The sequence below is a fragment of the Phalacrocorax aristotelis genome, chromosome 11 (assembly GCF_949628215.1).
Source record: "Phalacrocorax aristotelis chromosome 11, bGulAri2.1, whole genome shotgun sequence".
NCBI classification, from domain to species: Eukaryota; Metazoa; Chordata; class Aves; order Suliformes; family Phalacrocoracidae; genus Phalacrocorax; species Phalacrocorax aristotelis.
Window position 1 is genome coordinate 9,558,009 of NC_134286.1, and position 13,586 is coordinate 9,571,594.

Sequence of the window (13,586 nt, forward strand, 5' to 3'; positions counted from 1 at the left end):
GTGCCAAGGACGAGATGTTTGTCTCGCAGGCAGCCCCGGCAGACGTCGCTGACAGCCGGAGAGCAGCTCTGTCTGCCGGAACCTGAGCCAAGCGGAAATCTCCCAGCCACTCCGACGCAGGCTGGGCTGAGCTGGGCGGTGAGGAAGCTGTGGGGACCCGCTCCCTGCTGCACGCCCTGCCTTGGGCACGCTGGTCCCCCTCTACAGAAACATGGGGCTCTTTTAGCAGAGGCTCAAGATGGTATGATACCTACAGGTCCTCCTGGATGCTCTTGCATCTACGCACCTTCCTTCCAGACCATCCCTGCTCAGATGTCTGAAGGATGTGATGGCAACGAGGTGGTTGATTGCTCCACGTCTACCCAGGCTGTCTTCTTGTTCCTTGTTGCTCCTACTTTGCTTGTTGTCTCATGTTTTATCTTCTGGTAATGTGCACTTTAGGCCTTCCTGAGCAGTGTTTGGATGGCAGATTGGGGTTCTGCTCCAACATAACTAAACAAAATATGGAAAATATGGATAATAGCAGCGATGGGTCCTGGCCCATGTAGGCTCCCACACCCCTCCTTCGCTCAGTTGCCAACCCCCTGAGGGGTGGCTGCTTGACAGGTGGGGAAATTGGTCCAGGTTCTCCTGTCTAGTGATGCAGAGTGGGTGGAAAAGAGAGGGGAAGGGAGCTGGGGCCGCTGGTAGGAGACTGAGAAACTTTGTTGGAGAAGGAGCGGGGATACAATGCCAGTGAAAAACAGTGTGGGAAGGGGTTGAGGCAGGCAGCCCTGCAGGTAGCGAGGACAGGAGCATCTTTGCAGTGCCTTTTCCACCCTTGACAGGTGTGGGTGGTTATGTGCCTGGTTGGGACACCTCTCTTGGTGACTCTCTTTCCTTGTTTAATTCATACAGGCAGTCGGAAAGCCCGACTGGTCTTGAAATACCAACTTTTTCCCTGGTGCAAGTTTGAGAGTGCAGCCATGGGATTAATGTGGCATTCTGCTCCCCTTTATCAAGGCACAGGTTTCCTGGGTTGTGCACCAGACATCCTCAGCTCTGGCATGAGCAGCACCAGACCTGGAGCAGGTAGGGCCCTGTCACAGGCAGACAAGCTGCTGAAGGCATCATCTACTGCCTGCTCCAACTGTGTGTTAAATGTTTGGTTTAATGATTGGGTTTTTGGAGTTTGAGGGATGTCTGTGTTTGACAGAGGTGGATGATGGTATGTAGGAAGGGATGCTGAAGGACTGGTGATAGTTTGGTCTCAGAAATGCAAAGGAGGAGAAGGAGCTGTAGCAGCTCACAAAGAGAAAAGCAGCTTCTCTGGTGTTCGCATCCATACGGAGCTCAAGAGATGAGCTGGAAGCAGACAGGGACTGCCCAGGTCCCCAGCAGGCTGGGCTGGACACTGCAGCCCTGCCTGGCACCCACACCGTCCTGTTCCTTCCTACAGCTGCACAAAAACAAGCCATAAATAGCCGCAGGGTGGAAGGGGAAGGAACTGGATATAAGGTGAATGAGCTGATCGTAAAGCCTGAGTAATCTCTTTTTCGCATGTGCCCTGCAATGAATGAGCATTTGTTTGTGTCCGGGGAAGTGACACCTCCCCTGCCTGGGGGAGAGCAGGCAGGAGCTGGTCCCTCTGCCTGCCATGGTGCCAGCAAGGGCTTAACCTCCGCGTCTGCGGGAGCATCCCGTCCCGGGCATCATCCTGCTGTCCCCAAACCAGAGCAATTCATAACGGCTTGACAGCCCCTTCTGCTGCTGAAAGAGATTTACTGTCCAGTGTGGGCTCATTTTTAATTACTGCCAGCACTTAGGGGTCTTTATCTGTCTTCCTTTACCCATAGGGATGTTGTCAGTTTTGATAGCTAATCTGGAATTAAGCTGATGATCCATAAAGGAGGGCCACCCTTTGGCCAATAATTCACTGCTGTCACCAGCTTCTTTGTGCTATCAGGAGAGTGACCACGAAAACTGATTTACTGGCAGCTAAGAGCATCTCCTCTGGAGCCCATGAAGGCAGTAAAGGGTGTCGTGCTGTGCCAGCAGACCCTGGGTGATATATGGTAGGGATTTTTCCTGTTCCAGGAGATGGTATTTTGAGTGCTAGAAGTAAAGACTAGAACATTTTTATGGCTGAAGAGACACAATATGAACTCAGAGCTGCAGTTCACTCTTTTTGGCACCCATTGCCACAGGCTGATGTGAAGCCCCAAGAGCAGTGCATGGGGAAGGCATCTCGGGGCCATCCCTTGCCCACCCTGCCCACAGCAGACAGGAGATGCTGCCTGGGGCTTGGTCTGCCGAGTATGTACAAAGTATGTTTCAGCAGTACAAAACCTATGATATCCTGAAGGAGAATTTGCTTATAAAACAGCTAAGGTATCCAACTCATTTTTCCAAGCACTGACAATGACTCCTCTGGCTCCAAGGCCTGCTTCTACTTTATTAACATTTGATTAGTGATCACTCCTTGTTGCGCTGAGCTTTGAAATAGGAGTACAATTAGGAACAGGTTTCTTCTCGGCCATGCCTGTGCTGCCAAGGTGCATCCAAGTGGAAGGGCCATAAGGAAACCACAATTTGGGTGTCCTCCTGCCAAAATGGGCTCTTATGTCTGTGAGCTAATGTTGTGGTCGGAAGGGCAGCGATGCCCACCTGTGTGCACATACGCGCATGCTTGCTCTTGCAAGACAGAAGTGCAGATCCTGGTATTTACAGATATTTTAAAAGTTTTAAATATTCTTATTCTTAAATGGCTTTTGGTGCTCGGTGCCAGGGAACATTGACTTTTTCTGTAATATGTATTGTGTTTTGTTGCCTCCCGAGAGGAAGAAAGCTCTCTAGAGCTTGGAAAGAGGCAAGTGAAAATGATGCTGTTGATGTTCCTTAAGTTTCTGCTTGCGCACGCTCCTGTGCCACCAAGGCCCCCATCCACAGAAAGGATAAACCAAACAGAGCTGGGAAATAGGAAAGCGGAGTGGAGAGCACCAGCGGATCTCATGATGAGGGTTGCTTAAATAATAAAGAAAGTATTTGCTAATAAAAGATAATTTTTTCCATGCTATTTCCAGGGCTAATAAGCAGAGGAAGTGGAGAGAATCAATTCTCCTGTTGCATGCTTGTGTATGATCAGGCCACAAAATTCGAAACACATGAGTTTTCAAAAGCCCACAACTTCGGCCTTTTAAAATGGGTTCCTTTCCCCAGTTCTTGCTTGTGATCAGATAATGACCTTCGTAAGCAAAACAACCCCAGCTGTATTTCATAATGGGAATATACTTCTGTACATTGTAATGAGCTGTTAACAGGGAACAGTATCGTGTGAAAATCTGCACGTTTCCCATGATGCTGCCTTGATTTAAAAGCCACCCATAAATTATTCAGTATTGCAGATTTCAAGGTCAGGATTGGCCATAAGATCTAGCTTTTCTTCCCTAAAACCAATGTTTTCAGCAGGCTGGAATGTAAAATAGAAAAACCTGACCTGTCGGGAATCTCAGGAGTTGTGTGGGAAGTACAGTGGGCATCTGTGTCGGGTACCCAAAAGTGTGTGGCCAGAGCAGGCAGCTTGTGCGATACAAGGGGAAATAACACCTTTGCTCCTCCAAAACTCCTTCTTACCAAAGGAAGGCATCCCAAGTTTTGCAGACAGTCTGGAGTTGGCGGGTTTGGTTGAGTTTTGAAAGGTTTCTAGCAGAGCCTGGTTATCGCTGCTGGCTCCAGCTCCCAGGGTCCCCTTCACGATGCCAAGCAGCACCTGGACACATGGCTGGGGATCCAGGGGAGTTTCTGCACTCAGGCACTTTTTCTGCTGGATGTGAATACTTGATTATTAAGCGTATATTACAGTCATGAATATTATTTTAGCTGCAAGTTCAGTCTCCGTCCTCTCCAGCTTTTTAGGTTTGATCATATTCCAGAGGCTTACTAAAAACATGCAAAGAATTTCAGCAAAACTCTATGGAACACTTTTATTAAATTCTTTCAGTCATGCAAGCTAAATTAAATGACAGCTCTGTCCACCAAAAGATTAGAAATATCAATCAGACTTCTCCCCTAAACTCATGAAGGAATTAAATGTTTTTCTAAAAGTCTTCTGTTCTCCTTAATAATCTGTTTGGCTGTTCTCTTTACTTTACATATTTTTGAAGTATGTTGAAAGGGATGATTTCTGCCCTAGAGGAGCACAGTGCTTGTAGCTCACTGACAATATTTTTTTGTCTGAATTTGTGGGCACAATTTTGGGTATTGCTTAAATTGATATTTGCAATATCACGGGCATAGTTTCCAAAAGGAGAAAACAGCTATTAAACTACAGTCCAAGGAACACAATGCTGATTTCTTTTCAGAGATAGGAGATTAGTGATAAAAAGTATGTTGCATTTCTCACTGTTTATGTTAGAATTGGAAAAACAAGACCAGGTGGCTCAGTGGGCTGGTGGGATGGTGAGGTCTGAGTAAAGTGGTTGCAAAGAATGAGGAGTTACAGAGATTTCAACATACAGTCGTCCGTCCAAATCCAGCTGAGTCATTACCCTGTGTTGTTACATCTGTTTTTGTCTGGTCACTGTATGGTTATGAATAATTGTGTAAATCATGCTGGGATGCCCTGGGGAGCTTTCCTGCAGAAAAGCTTGGCGCACTGTTCCCGTCTGGCTTGTTTGTTAAGCTGTAGGGAGACCACAGGACAAGCCAAGCAACAAAGATGTATATGGAGACCAGGTGGAGCTGCCCGGCATCCCTCGTGCCGATGATCCGGCAGCTGACACGGCAGTGGAGGTACCGTAGCACTGCCCGCCCTACCCATCCGGAGGGTCATGGTTTAAAAGGGAAGAGATTGGAAATAAAACTAATGCTCATCTGAGCTGGTGGAGCTTGTAGTCAGGAGCAAAGGCTGTGGCCCACATATTTCTTGCCATGGTGGTTGTGCAGATGGGAGGCAAATGCCCTGCAGACACCTCAGAGACACATGCATACGCACAGACTCCCACAATTAGTGCTCTTGTTTACACTGGGTACATTATAGGGTATTTTTGCCATTATGGTTTAGCACAGAAGAGTAGATACAACTGTAAACTCTTACAGCTGGATGAATCGTGATTAAGGTAAAGCTATCACACTGTTACATACTACTTGAGCAATCGCTTGATTATGTATTTTCCTGCCTCTTACCATAGGCTTTAAACCACAAGACATGAATAAACTGTAATGTTAGGGTACAGTCAGCTCTGCTTGCTATTTAAGGATGGAGAATCTATGTTCAGTCCACCAAATATAATTTCATAAAGTGTGCAGACCATCGGGGAGGCTGTATAATGGTTGATGAGCAGGAGTGTGGCCACTGCTCTGGCCAAAGCTGAGGCATTGACAGCATTCCCAGCTCCGGATGCACCAATGGAGCGGGGTGGGATTTCCAGCCTGTGCCAGGTCTCCTTCTAACTGTGCCAGTAGGTTTTGTCTTGTGGGCTTCATTTCTCCCAGAGCCAGCTACAAAATTTGACTGATTGAACCTCCCCGTGGTTCTCAGCAGCTGGGGAGCCCATGGCCAAGGATGGAGCTTTTGTCCTGGGAAGGGAAGGGGCAGCGGCAGCGTGGTGCAGGGATGTTAGTTGGGACTTGCATGGCATTTCTCAGAAAGTTCCTGTTTTATTGTGACTACAAAGACAAAGGAATTAAGCTGCTAATTTATGATGTGCCAAGAAAAAAGTAGTAATGCAAGAAATGCTCAGTAATTTTAATGTTTGAAAACACACAATTGAAAAATCCTGATTTTCCCCTCCTGCTGAGCTTATTAAATCTGAAAATATCCCAAAGCTTAATTCTCTCCGCCAGAAAGTTCCTCTGCTGTTTTGGGTAAGTAATGAAAGTTGTGCCACTGAGCTGCGTGGTGGGGTCCTGGCTGGCTGCCGTGGGTGCAGAGGAGCGAGCATCCTGCAGCGCATCCTGCTGCTGAGCGGTTGCCACCCCCGTCCACCATGATGGGCTTGGTTTTTTAGTAATGGTGCACTGGGGTAATGGGTTCGAGCTAGTGCATGTTGTAATTAGCTGCTGCGTGTGGGAGACCCTCATTCCACCTTGAAGCTTGATATACTGCATGCTGAGGACTGCTGTTAGCTGTGGGCTTCGTTTGGAGGAGAGAAATACAAGTGATGCTATAAAGGCTTGAGCGGTCGGCGTGTTCGGTTCCTGTGCAAGGTTCTTCCCCATGCTACCCCCAGCACTGCATTTGCCTTGTTTGGTTGGTTGTTGTTTTGTGGTTACATGGTGTTCTGGGAGAGACCTGTAAATGCCTAAATAAAGTTCCGGAAGAGTGAACTTAACCAGTCTGAGCCAAAGCCTGTTGAAGGCCATGGAAAAGCATCCCCCAAGTTTCAGGAAGATGAGCCGTGTTTTGCTTCCTACTGTGGATGTGGGAGCCAGCAGGGCTGTCACGCTGGGTGCGCTTTGCATGTGCCAAGGAGAGGTTTGCCGCGCTGTTTGATGCAGCTGGGGAACCCGAAGGGGTCTCACGTCGAGCCATTTGTTTTTCATTACGTTATGCTCCTCTAATATAAACACTAAGGTATGCGGACGTTGCCGTGGACAGAGCAAGCCAGATGCCGAAAGCATTCCTCAGAGGCTGTATAAACTTCAGCAGCTAAATATTTTAGAAACTGTTTTCTAAGGCTAGCTTAATAGTTTAAAAATATAACCTAGATTCCAGATATTAAAAAATGCCTTGAAAGGCACGCATATTGCTGCAATAGATGGAACCAACTAAACCCCTGAAGTATGCGGAAAGCTCCCATTTTGCAATATCTTCTGTTTCTTATCCTTTTCTTTTTCTTTTTCTTTTTTTTTTTTTTTTAGTGCCGAGATTAAATTCAAGAAGGCTTTTAGCAGCAGAGTGGTAGTGATAGAAATTTTCAGCATATATTAACCGGCTGACTCACACTTTTTCAAAGTGGATCTGCATTTATGATGAAATAGCTGGCTGCTTTCAGCAAGAGCAAAATCAGAAAAGTCAGTGGGAAGAGGAAGCTGATAGCTTAAAATGTGTTTAATCCCTCCAAGTGCTGCAAAGGGGCAGTGTGGGGAGCTCCCACCCGTGTTTGGAAAGCAGTCCTGACCCCATGCTCAGTTGGAGCTATTTGAATTGCAGTCTCAGGGATGTGCAACCTGTCACCGTTATTTAGGACTCAGCTTTAAAACATCCTTTAAAAGATCCTTTCATTGTGTTGCTTGGCTATCCCAAAAACTTCAGCTACTGTCCTCTGCAATTCAAGAGCATGAGGAATGAGATTTTTAGGTTATTTTTGTGGGGTGCCTTAAGGACCTGAGCTCTTTCATTTCCTTTCACACGTGTTACTTCTCACATGGGAGATAGTCCCTGAAAGCAGTGCGAATTCCTGAAATCCCCAGTCTTTGCCCAGTCTGGCCTAACTCTGGACACATGTCTTGTAGCTGACTCCTGAGCTTGGATGGCACTGGGGTCTTGCAGGGCTGGTAGATGTGCTCCAGCTCATGCGATGCTTGCTGGGGAGAAGCCAAAGGGCAGAGTTACTCAGTGTGGTTTTTTCCTCCCTCTCTTGTTTCTTCCATTGAGGTTATGTGTGCAGCTTTGTCCTGAGCTCATCAGCGCCTTAGCATGAAGAGTGTGATGGGGTCCTGCCCCACCATCCTGGCTCCGCTGAGCCTTGTCCCACTCTTGTCACCGATCCCCCTGTGAGCATGGGATGAAGAGGTAGGAGGGAAGATGTTGAATGACTGTGGCACCTCATGTCTTTCAGCTGCTCAAAGGGATGGCTTTGCCCCACCGAAAAGCTCCAGGCAAAACTCCAGAGGAGGAGGAGGAGAGCGGAGATTGTGATGATGAAGATGACTGCAGTGGAGGCTCCGGGGATGGAGAGCTGCGAGTGAGGAACCAGCTGCGGTTCTTAGCAGGTGATGGGGATGGTGGTCCTGCATCAGCTGCCCCTCTGGGGGTTGTGGGTCTTGGTGATTGTGTGAGGAGCTGCCCACTGGTGTCTGCTCAGGTACCACCGATGCTCGCCACAGCCCAGAGGCTGTTGATGTCCAGCGTCGTGCCGGCTGGCTTTGGTGCCAGCAGGGACAGCAGCTGGAGAATTAATGCTGCTGCTTTTCCAGGTCGGTTTTGTAGGGGTGTCTTGAGGGCAACTCATGGGAGAGGGTTCAAGACTAGGGCAAACCTGCCATAGGTCCCAGAGTCACCCTTTTCTGTCCTTCCCGCTGCTGCCCCGTCCTCATGAGCTTAGAAATGAGCTTTTCTGCTTTCTGGAGGACATCAGAAAGTCGGTAAAGATAGTTTGACTGCAGCAAATCCTGGTAATTTCTGATCTAGGGTTGAGAGACCTGTGGTAATTTTTTACAAATAACTCAGGCTCATTTTGCAGAATTGATTTAGGTACTCAGGAGCCTAAAACTGCATTGCTTACCAATATGAGTCATGTCTTTGGTTGCTTTGAAAATGGCTATGAGGTACTCCTACTGCTTCGAGGCTACGTTATTAATAAGATAGTCTGTGGTCACCCATCGGGAGTAGAAAGTGAAGGACCCGTTTGTGACTTGGGCAGTCACACATGCTATTGGCATGTGCCTTCTTCCCAACCCACTGTCCACAGTCATCCACCTCCTGGCTCCATGGAGCTCAGCATCACCATCCATTTTGCTCGTATGAGCAAGACCAGACTGTTTGAGGCCACGACCGTCATGGATGAGCAGTGTCTGCTGGACAGGGGTCTGCGTGCTGGAGGCTTGGCCCAATTACGGCTGGTTCCAGTGCTGCACAGTGCTCTTTGAGAGACCAGACAACTGAACCTGGATAAAATCAGCTTTACAGCTTTGAAGTTTAAGAGGCAAATTTGGGCTCTTAAACGAAGCACAGATGTTTATAAATTCCCTTCCATTGGTCTGGGATAATTAAAATATCCTTAATGAAGTGAGAGCTGAAATATTAAATGCCAGTTTCATATCAAAGATTATTGACACATTATGTAAAATACATAAAATACATATATTCAAATATTGGGTAAGGGAAAGAAAAGTCTTTCTAAGTCCTCCAATCCAGGGCTGAAAGAGAAATATAGAATTTGGAGAAGGATAAAATGTACTTCATTTCATGCAAGAACTGAGTATCAAAGCGTACGTTAAGGAAATACAGGTGATCCTCATTGTCCTGAGTCGAGAGCAGAGATACGTGTTTCATTTTCCGTGATCTTTGTGTCACACCTTTATGCTATTTTTAATGTGTTTCTGATTTCCTCTTATAGCCTTCCTCATAATATCATCAGTGATCTCTGAAGCCGGGTATATAATCCTTTCTGCCTTTTTCTGTCTCTCTAGGCAAGTTTAATCACTGTATTGATCTCCCCGACAACCTGCCTGTCTAGCAATTTAGACCTCTCTTGTCACTGCGGTACATGAACATGTAATAGGAAAAGAGGACTTGTCCTCCCTGTGCTACTCTGCTGGAGAGTGTTTGCTGCTGCCTTTGCTACAGGATGGGTAAATATTAACTTTAAAGCAGCAGTGGCTTTGGGGCATTGTGTTCCTGGCAGGTTGCTGAGAACGTGAGGTTTGTCCAACACAGCTTTTAGGCACCAACTGGCCTCAGAGGACATGAGCTGTGCCATCGCGGTGGCCAGGGAGACTTTCTGGTGCTTCCTTACTTGCCCGTGCCATAATGCTTTCTTTCTGTGTTTTGCTTTAGAGCAGAAAGGCAAAGCTGATCTGACAGTGACAGAATCCTATTTGGTTGGTATTGGATATAAACTGTGACTCTGTTCAAGTTTTATGTTGGAAACAAGCCCAGGAAAAGTTGCTGATGATGTGGAAATACTCACTTTCAACATCTTTGAGAATGATATTTCTTTTTACTTTGAAAGGGTATTTTTCAATTAATTTTTTTCCATCATATCATATCACATGTACATAGCACGAAATAAAAGGGACCAGAAACCATTGCACATTCCCCTCCCCCTTTCCACAAATTCTAAATTTTAGGTTAGCGTGCCGATTTGAAATGATGCCAGGCTTTGAAATCTGGAAATAGTTTACAAAATGAACTTTTACATTTAGTGTGGCTTTATCTCTCTCCTTCCCAAGGTGGTTACCCTGTAATAGAAGCAGAAAGGACTGGGAGTGGCTGGGGTTGAGTTACTGACTCCCCAGTTTTATCCCATGCTGGATGCTCTGCAGTGTTAAGGCAGGAATGCAGCTGGATGGCCGGGGCAGGGTTCTGTGTCGTAGTGCAGAGCTCAAACCCAAAAACCCCCTTCGAGGGTGTTTGAGTGCCTCTGCCAACTCTCAGAGGTTTGCAGTCAGGCAACGCAGCTTGGGTGCTTTGCTTTCCTTCTCCTAGAGGCTTTGTTCAGCTTTGGAGGAAATTTCCTTGGTGCTGTGATGGCAGTGGAGAACTCCCTTACGAAGGGTTTCCCAAGCCTTGCAGGTGGACTTGGCAATGCCCTGGGGAGGAGGAGAGGTGGGTGCCTGGGACCGGCACTGGGTTTGGCCGGCAGTTGAGTGAAAATGTTGGCAGAGTTTGACACCTCCAAGGTCTTTGCTTCTCTTGGATGCTGTTGGAGTTTCTCCTCCTTGCTGGCATGGGTGCTGCTGGTCATGCCGGCTAAATGCAAACAGCTGCTCGGTACTGGCCTCACCGAGATGTCCCCTCAGAAGGTCTTGAAAACGTGGAGACAAAAAAAGAGCAAAAGGAAAAAAAAAAGTCAGTCTCGAATACAGACTAGTTTTGATTTATCGCCTGTTGTATAAAATGTAACCTTTGTTTCCTATTTATAATGAGCCTGTAACAACTGGACAGTCAACTTAAACTTTAATGATTTAAACATACTTGTAAACTGTCAAGTCAAAAGTTTGTGAGTGACTATAAACATATGTTGGTGAGCGCTATATGCTAATAAATTCATTATTATGTTGCCCCAGTGGGAAACACAGAGATGGCAGGCTTTTTTTTATGATAGGTCTTTTATTGTTTGTCACATCTGCAACACATTAAGGATTTTGAAGGCAGATAATGTTTACAATAAGGGGGAGGACTGAAAACCTCCCAGCTCAGAGAAGAGCTCATCCTGTTTGTCAACGGAGTAACTGCGGAGCCGGCACCCTGGCCATGCGGCTCTAAAAATAGAGCTGTGTACATACACACACGTATATTTATGCCACACCAATGGCAAATCATGCCTGTGAATAAATTATAGTATTTTCCCCCAAATTACGAGTCAGTGCAAATGTCCTCCAGGCTCTACGATGCAAACATGTGCTGACACACCACTGGGATCAGTTGTCCTACATCGGGTACCCAAAGCAAACAGAGCCTGGGGAGGCCGGTGCTTTGCTGCCACTCCAGACAGCCACCCACTAATTAGCTCACCTCCGGCGTTCTCACTCGAGATGCCACTTAAAACCGACAAGTTTGTTGCCAGGAAGCCTGAAAATAAAATATGAGTGCTGGAGAAGCTCCTGCACCGGGCAGGTGGCTTTAGCAGGCGCTGGGGGAGAGGAGGTAGACACTTTTCAGGGGTTTGCGATGGTGCTGTGGTCCAGCTCATGTATGCGGGGATGCTGTGCCCCTGGGCATATCACAAGCTTTGCTGGGAGGAAAAAATCCCTTTTAGTGGCTGGAGCATCACCTGGGGAATGTTCTGAGCGATCCAGCAACCGGAGGGTGGGGAGGAGGGTGAGGGGGGAAGATTTACCCTTCCAAAATATCTGTGTTAGGCAGTAACAAAAGTTGTCTTGGGAACAGATGGATTTGGCAGAATTAAGTAGAAATAGTTTGTCCTGGGAAGGGAAGTTGGCCTCATCCCATGAGATATGTAAGGATAGATGTGTGCAATAAAGATATATAAAGATGGCTCTGCGTGTTTGCGTGTGTAATACAGCTCCCCTGCCTGGCTGTTCCTGCTGCATAACCTGTAGCTAGTTTTGCCTTTTTGCCCCCGGGGAGCCCCCAGATTTTCCTGCACCCTGCCTGTTTGCTGCTCTGGCTGCCACCGCGTTCTGCCAGACCAGCCAGGCAGGCTGGACCTCTGTGCAAGTTTCTAGCAATCCATGCCATAGAGAGGCCCTGATGAAAGTCAAGATCAGCACAGTGCGTCCCTCAATCTACCCAGATCTGTAACTCTTTAATACCTTCTGGCTTGCTTTGCCAATGGTTTATCCTCTTGGCAGGGATGTTTCAAGAACTCTCATCAAATTGCAGGCTTGAACATCACTGCCTGGCCTGGCTGACCATGGTCTCTTTACATGTGGAAAAGCCATTTGTTGCTGTAACTTCATGTTATAAAGGTGTGTTTGCTTCCAAAGAGGAATATAGGCACCTTGCGGAGCGGGTGATGTCTCGGGCAGCCACCTTCCCAGAGAGAAGGGGCTGCCGTGTTCATGTGGCCATGCCCTGTGTGGGCATGGAGTGGGACCCCACTGTTTTCTGAGCTCTTTCCACACACCTGCTGTGGCAGGGAACAGGAGATGCTGCTGCTACGCTGCTACAATGACATATGAATTGCCTTTTCATAGGGTGTAAAAGGCTGTTCATTTCGGGGAGCGAATGCCTACTGGTGGGATTCCCTGCCGAGGCAGTGACTGTGCGTAGCAGCACAGGACGCCGGGCAGGGTGGCTTTGGGTGCAGCCCTCCTGACTTCTACAGCCCATTCCTGTGGGAAAGCTTCCTTAGAAGTGGGTGTTCATGCTGGAAAAGGGGATGCTCCCAACCTGGTGGTGCTCAGACATCTTCCAGGGCTCACCCCAAGCTTGTGCTGGGAGACAGACCAACAATAGTTAAATATTTACGAGATCATGTCTTCCCATCCTTCATCATGGTGATTGCTTCCCTGCAAATGCCTTCAGGGTGCCCGTATCTGGGCAGCTAGTATCTGCTGATACCGCTCTGCTCCATTTCGTGCTGGGTCTTGGGGTGTTCATCTGTCTGCTGAGCAAGATGTTTTCAAATACCTGACTGACTTCTAAAATACTCCTTCTGCAGGTGGAAAATGTCCCCATCTGTGTGGATTTTGCTGACAGCGCGGGGCCACGTGGCTGTTGTGCCTTCCTGCTGTTCAGCCTGCAGGCTTGGATTGTCCTATTGAAAAATATCATGCGTACAATATCAATATTTATTGTACGTGTCTCTGCTCAGCCTTCAGCAGAGGTGCCCTGTCCTTGGCTTGTGGCAGGGTGAGCTGTGTCGGTTTGACGCAGCATCCTTCTGTTGGTTTTCTCTATTCTCCAAAGAGCTTTAGGACTTTTAACCATAATTTTTGTAGCAGCAACTTTTTCTTTTCTTTTTTTTTTTTTTTCCCCCAAAGAGGGTGCTGTTGAATGCCTGACTGAAGCAAGGATATCAGGAATATGCTGTTTTACAAGGCATTCATACTGTCCCAGGGCTAAAAAATGACAAGGCTAAATGTCAGCTAGATTATCCTGATGGAAGAGCTGGAATCATACCAACTAAAAGAGTGCAATAGCTTGATTATTGCTTTTCTACTTCAAGTGTTTGTATTTGTTGAAATGTCTCCTTTTAATGAAGATTTGGTTGAAAGTCAAGAATTCTTTGTCACTGTCGAAATACAAGCTAGAA

At 47.2% G+C, this 13,586-nt stretch overlaps 1 protein-coding gene across 4 annotated transcripts in view; it reads left to right on the forward strand.

The window, feature by feature from the left end:
* Positions 1–13,586, forward strand: part of GPC3 (glypican 3) — a 156,115-nt gene that overhangs the window by 118,984 nt on the left and 23,545 nt on the right. For all 4 annotated transcript variants that reach the window (XR_012662711.1, XR_012662712.1, XM_075106811.1 and 1 more), the window contains one exon: positions 7,761–7,914. Coding sequence is in view for 2 of the 4 variants with exons in the window: in XM_075106809.1 (XP_074962910.1) it covers positions 7,761–7,914 (154 nt within the window). In the remaining 2 variants the exon portion in view is untranslated. The remainder of the gene's footprint in view (positions 1–7,760; positions 7,915–13,586) is intronic.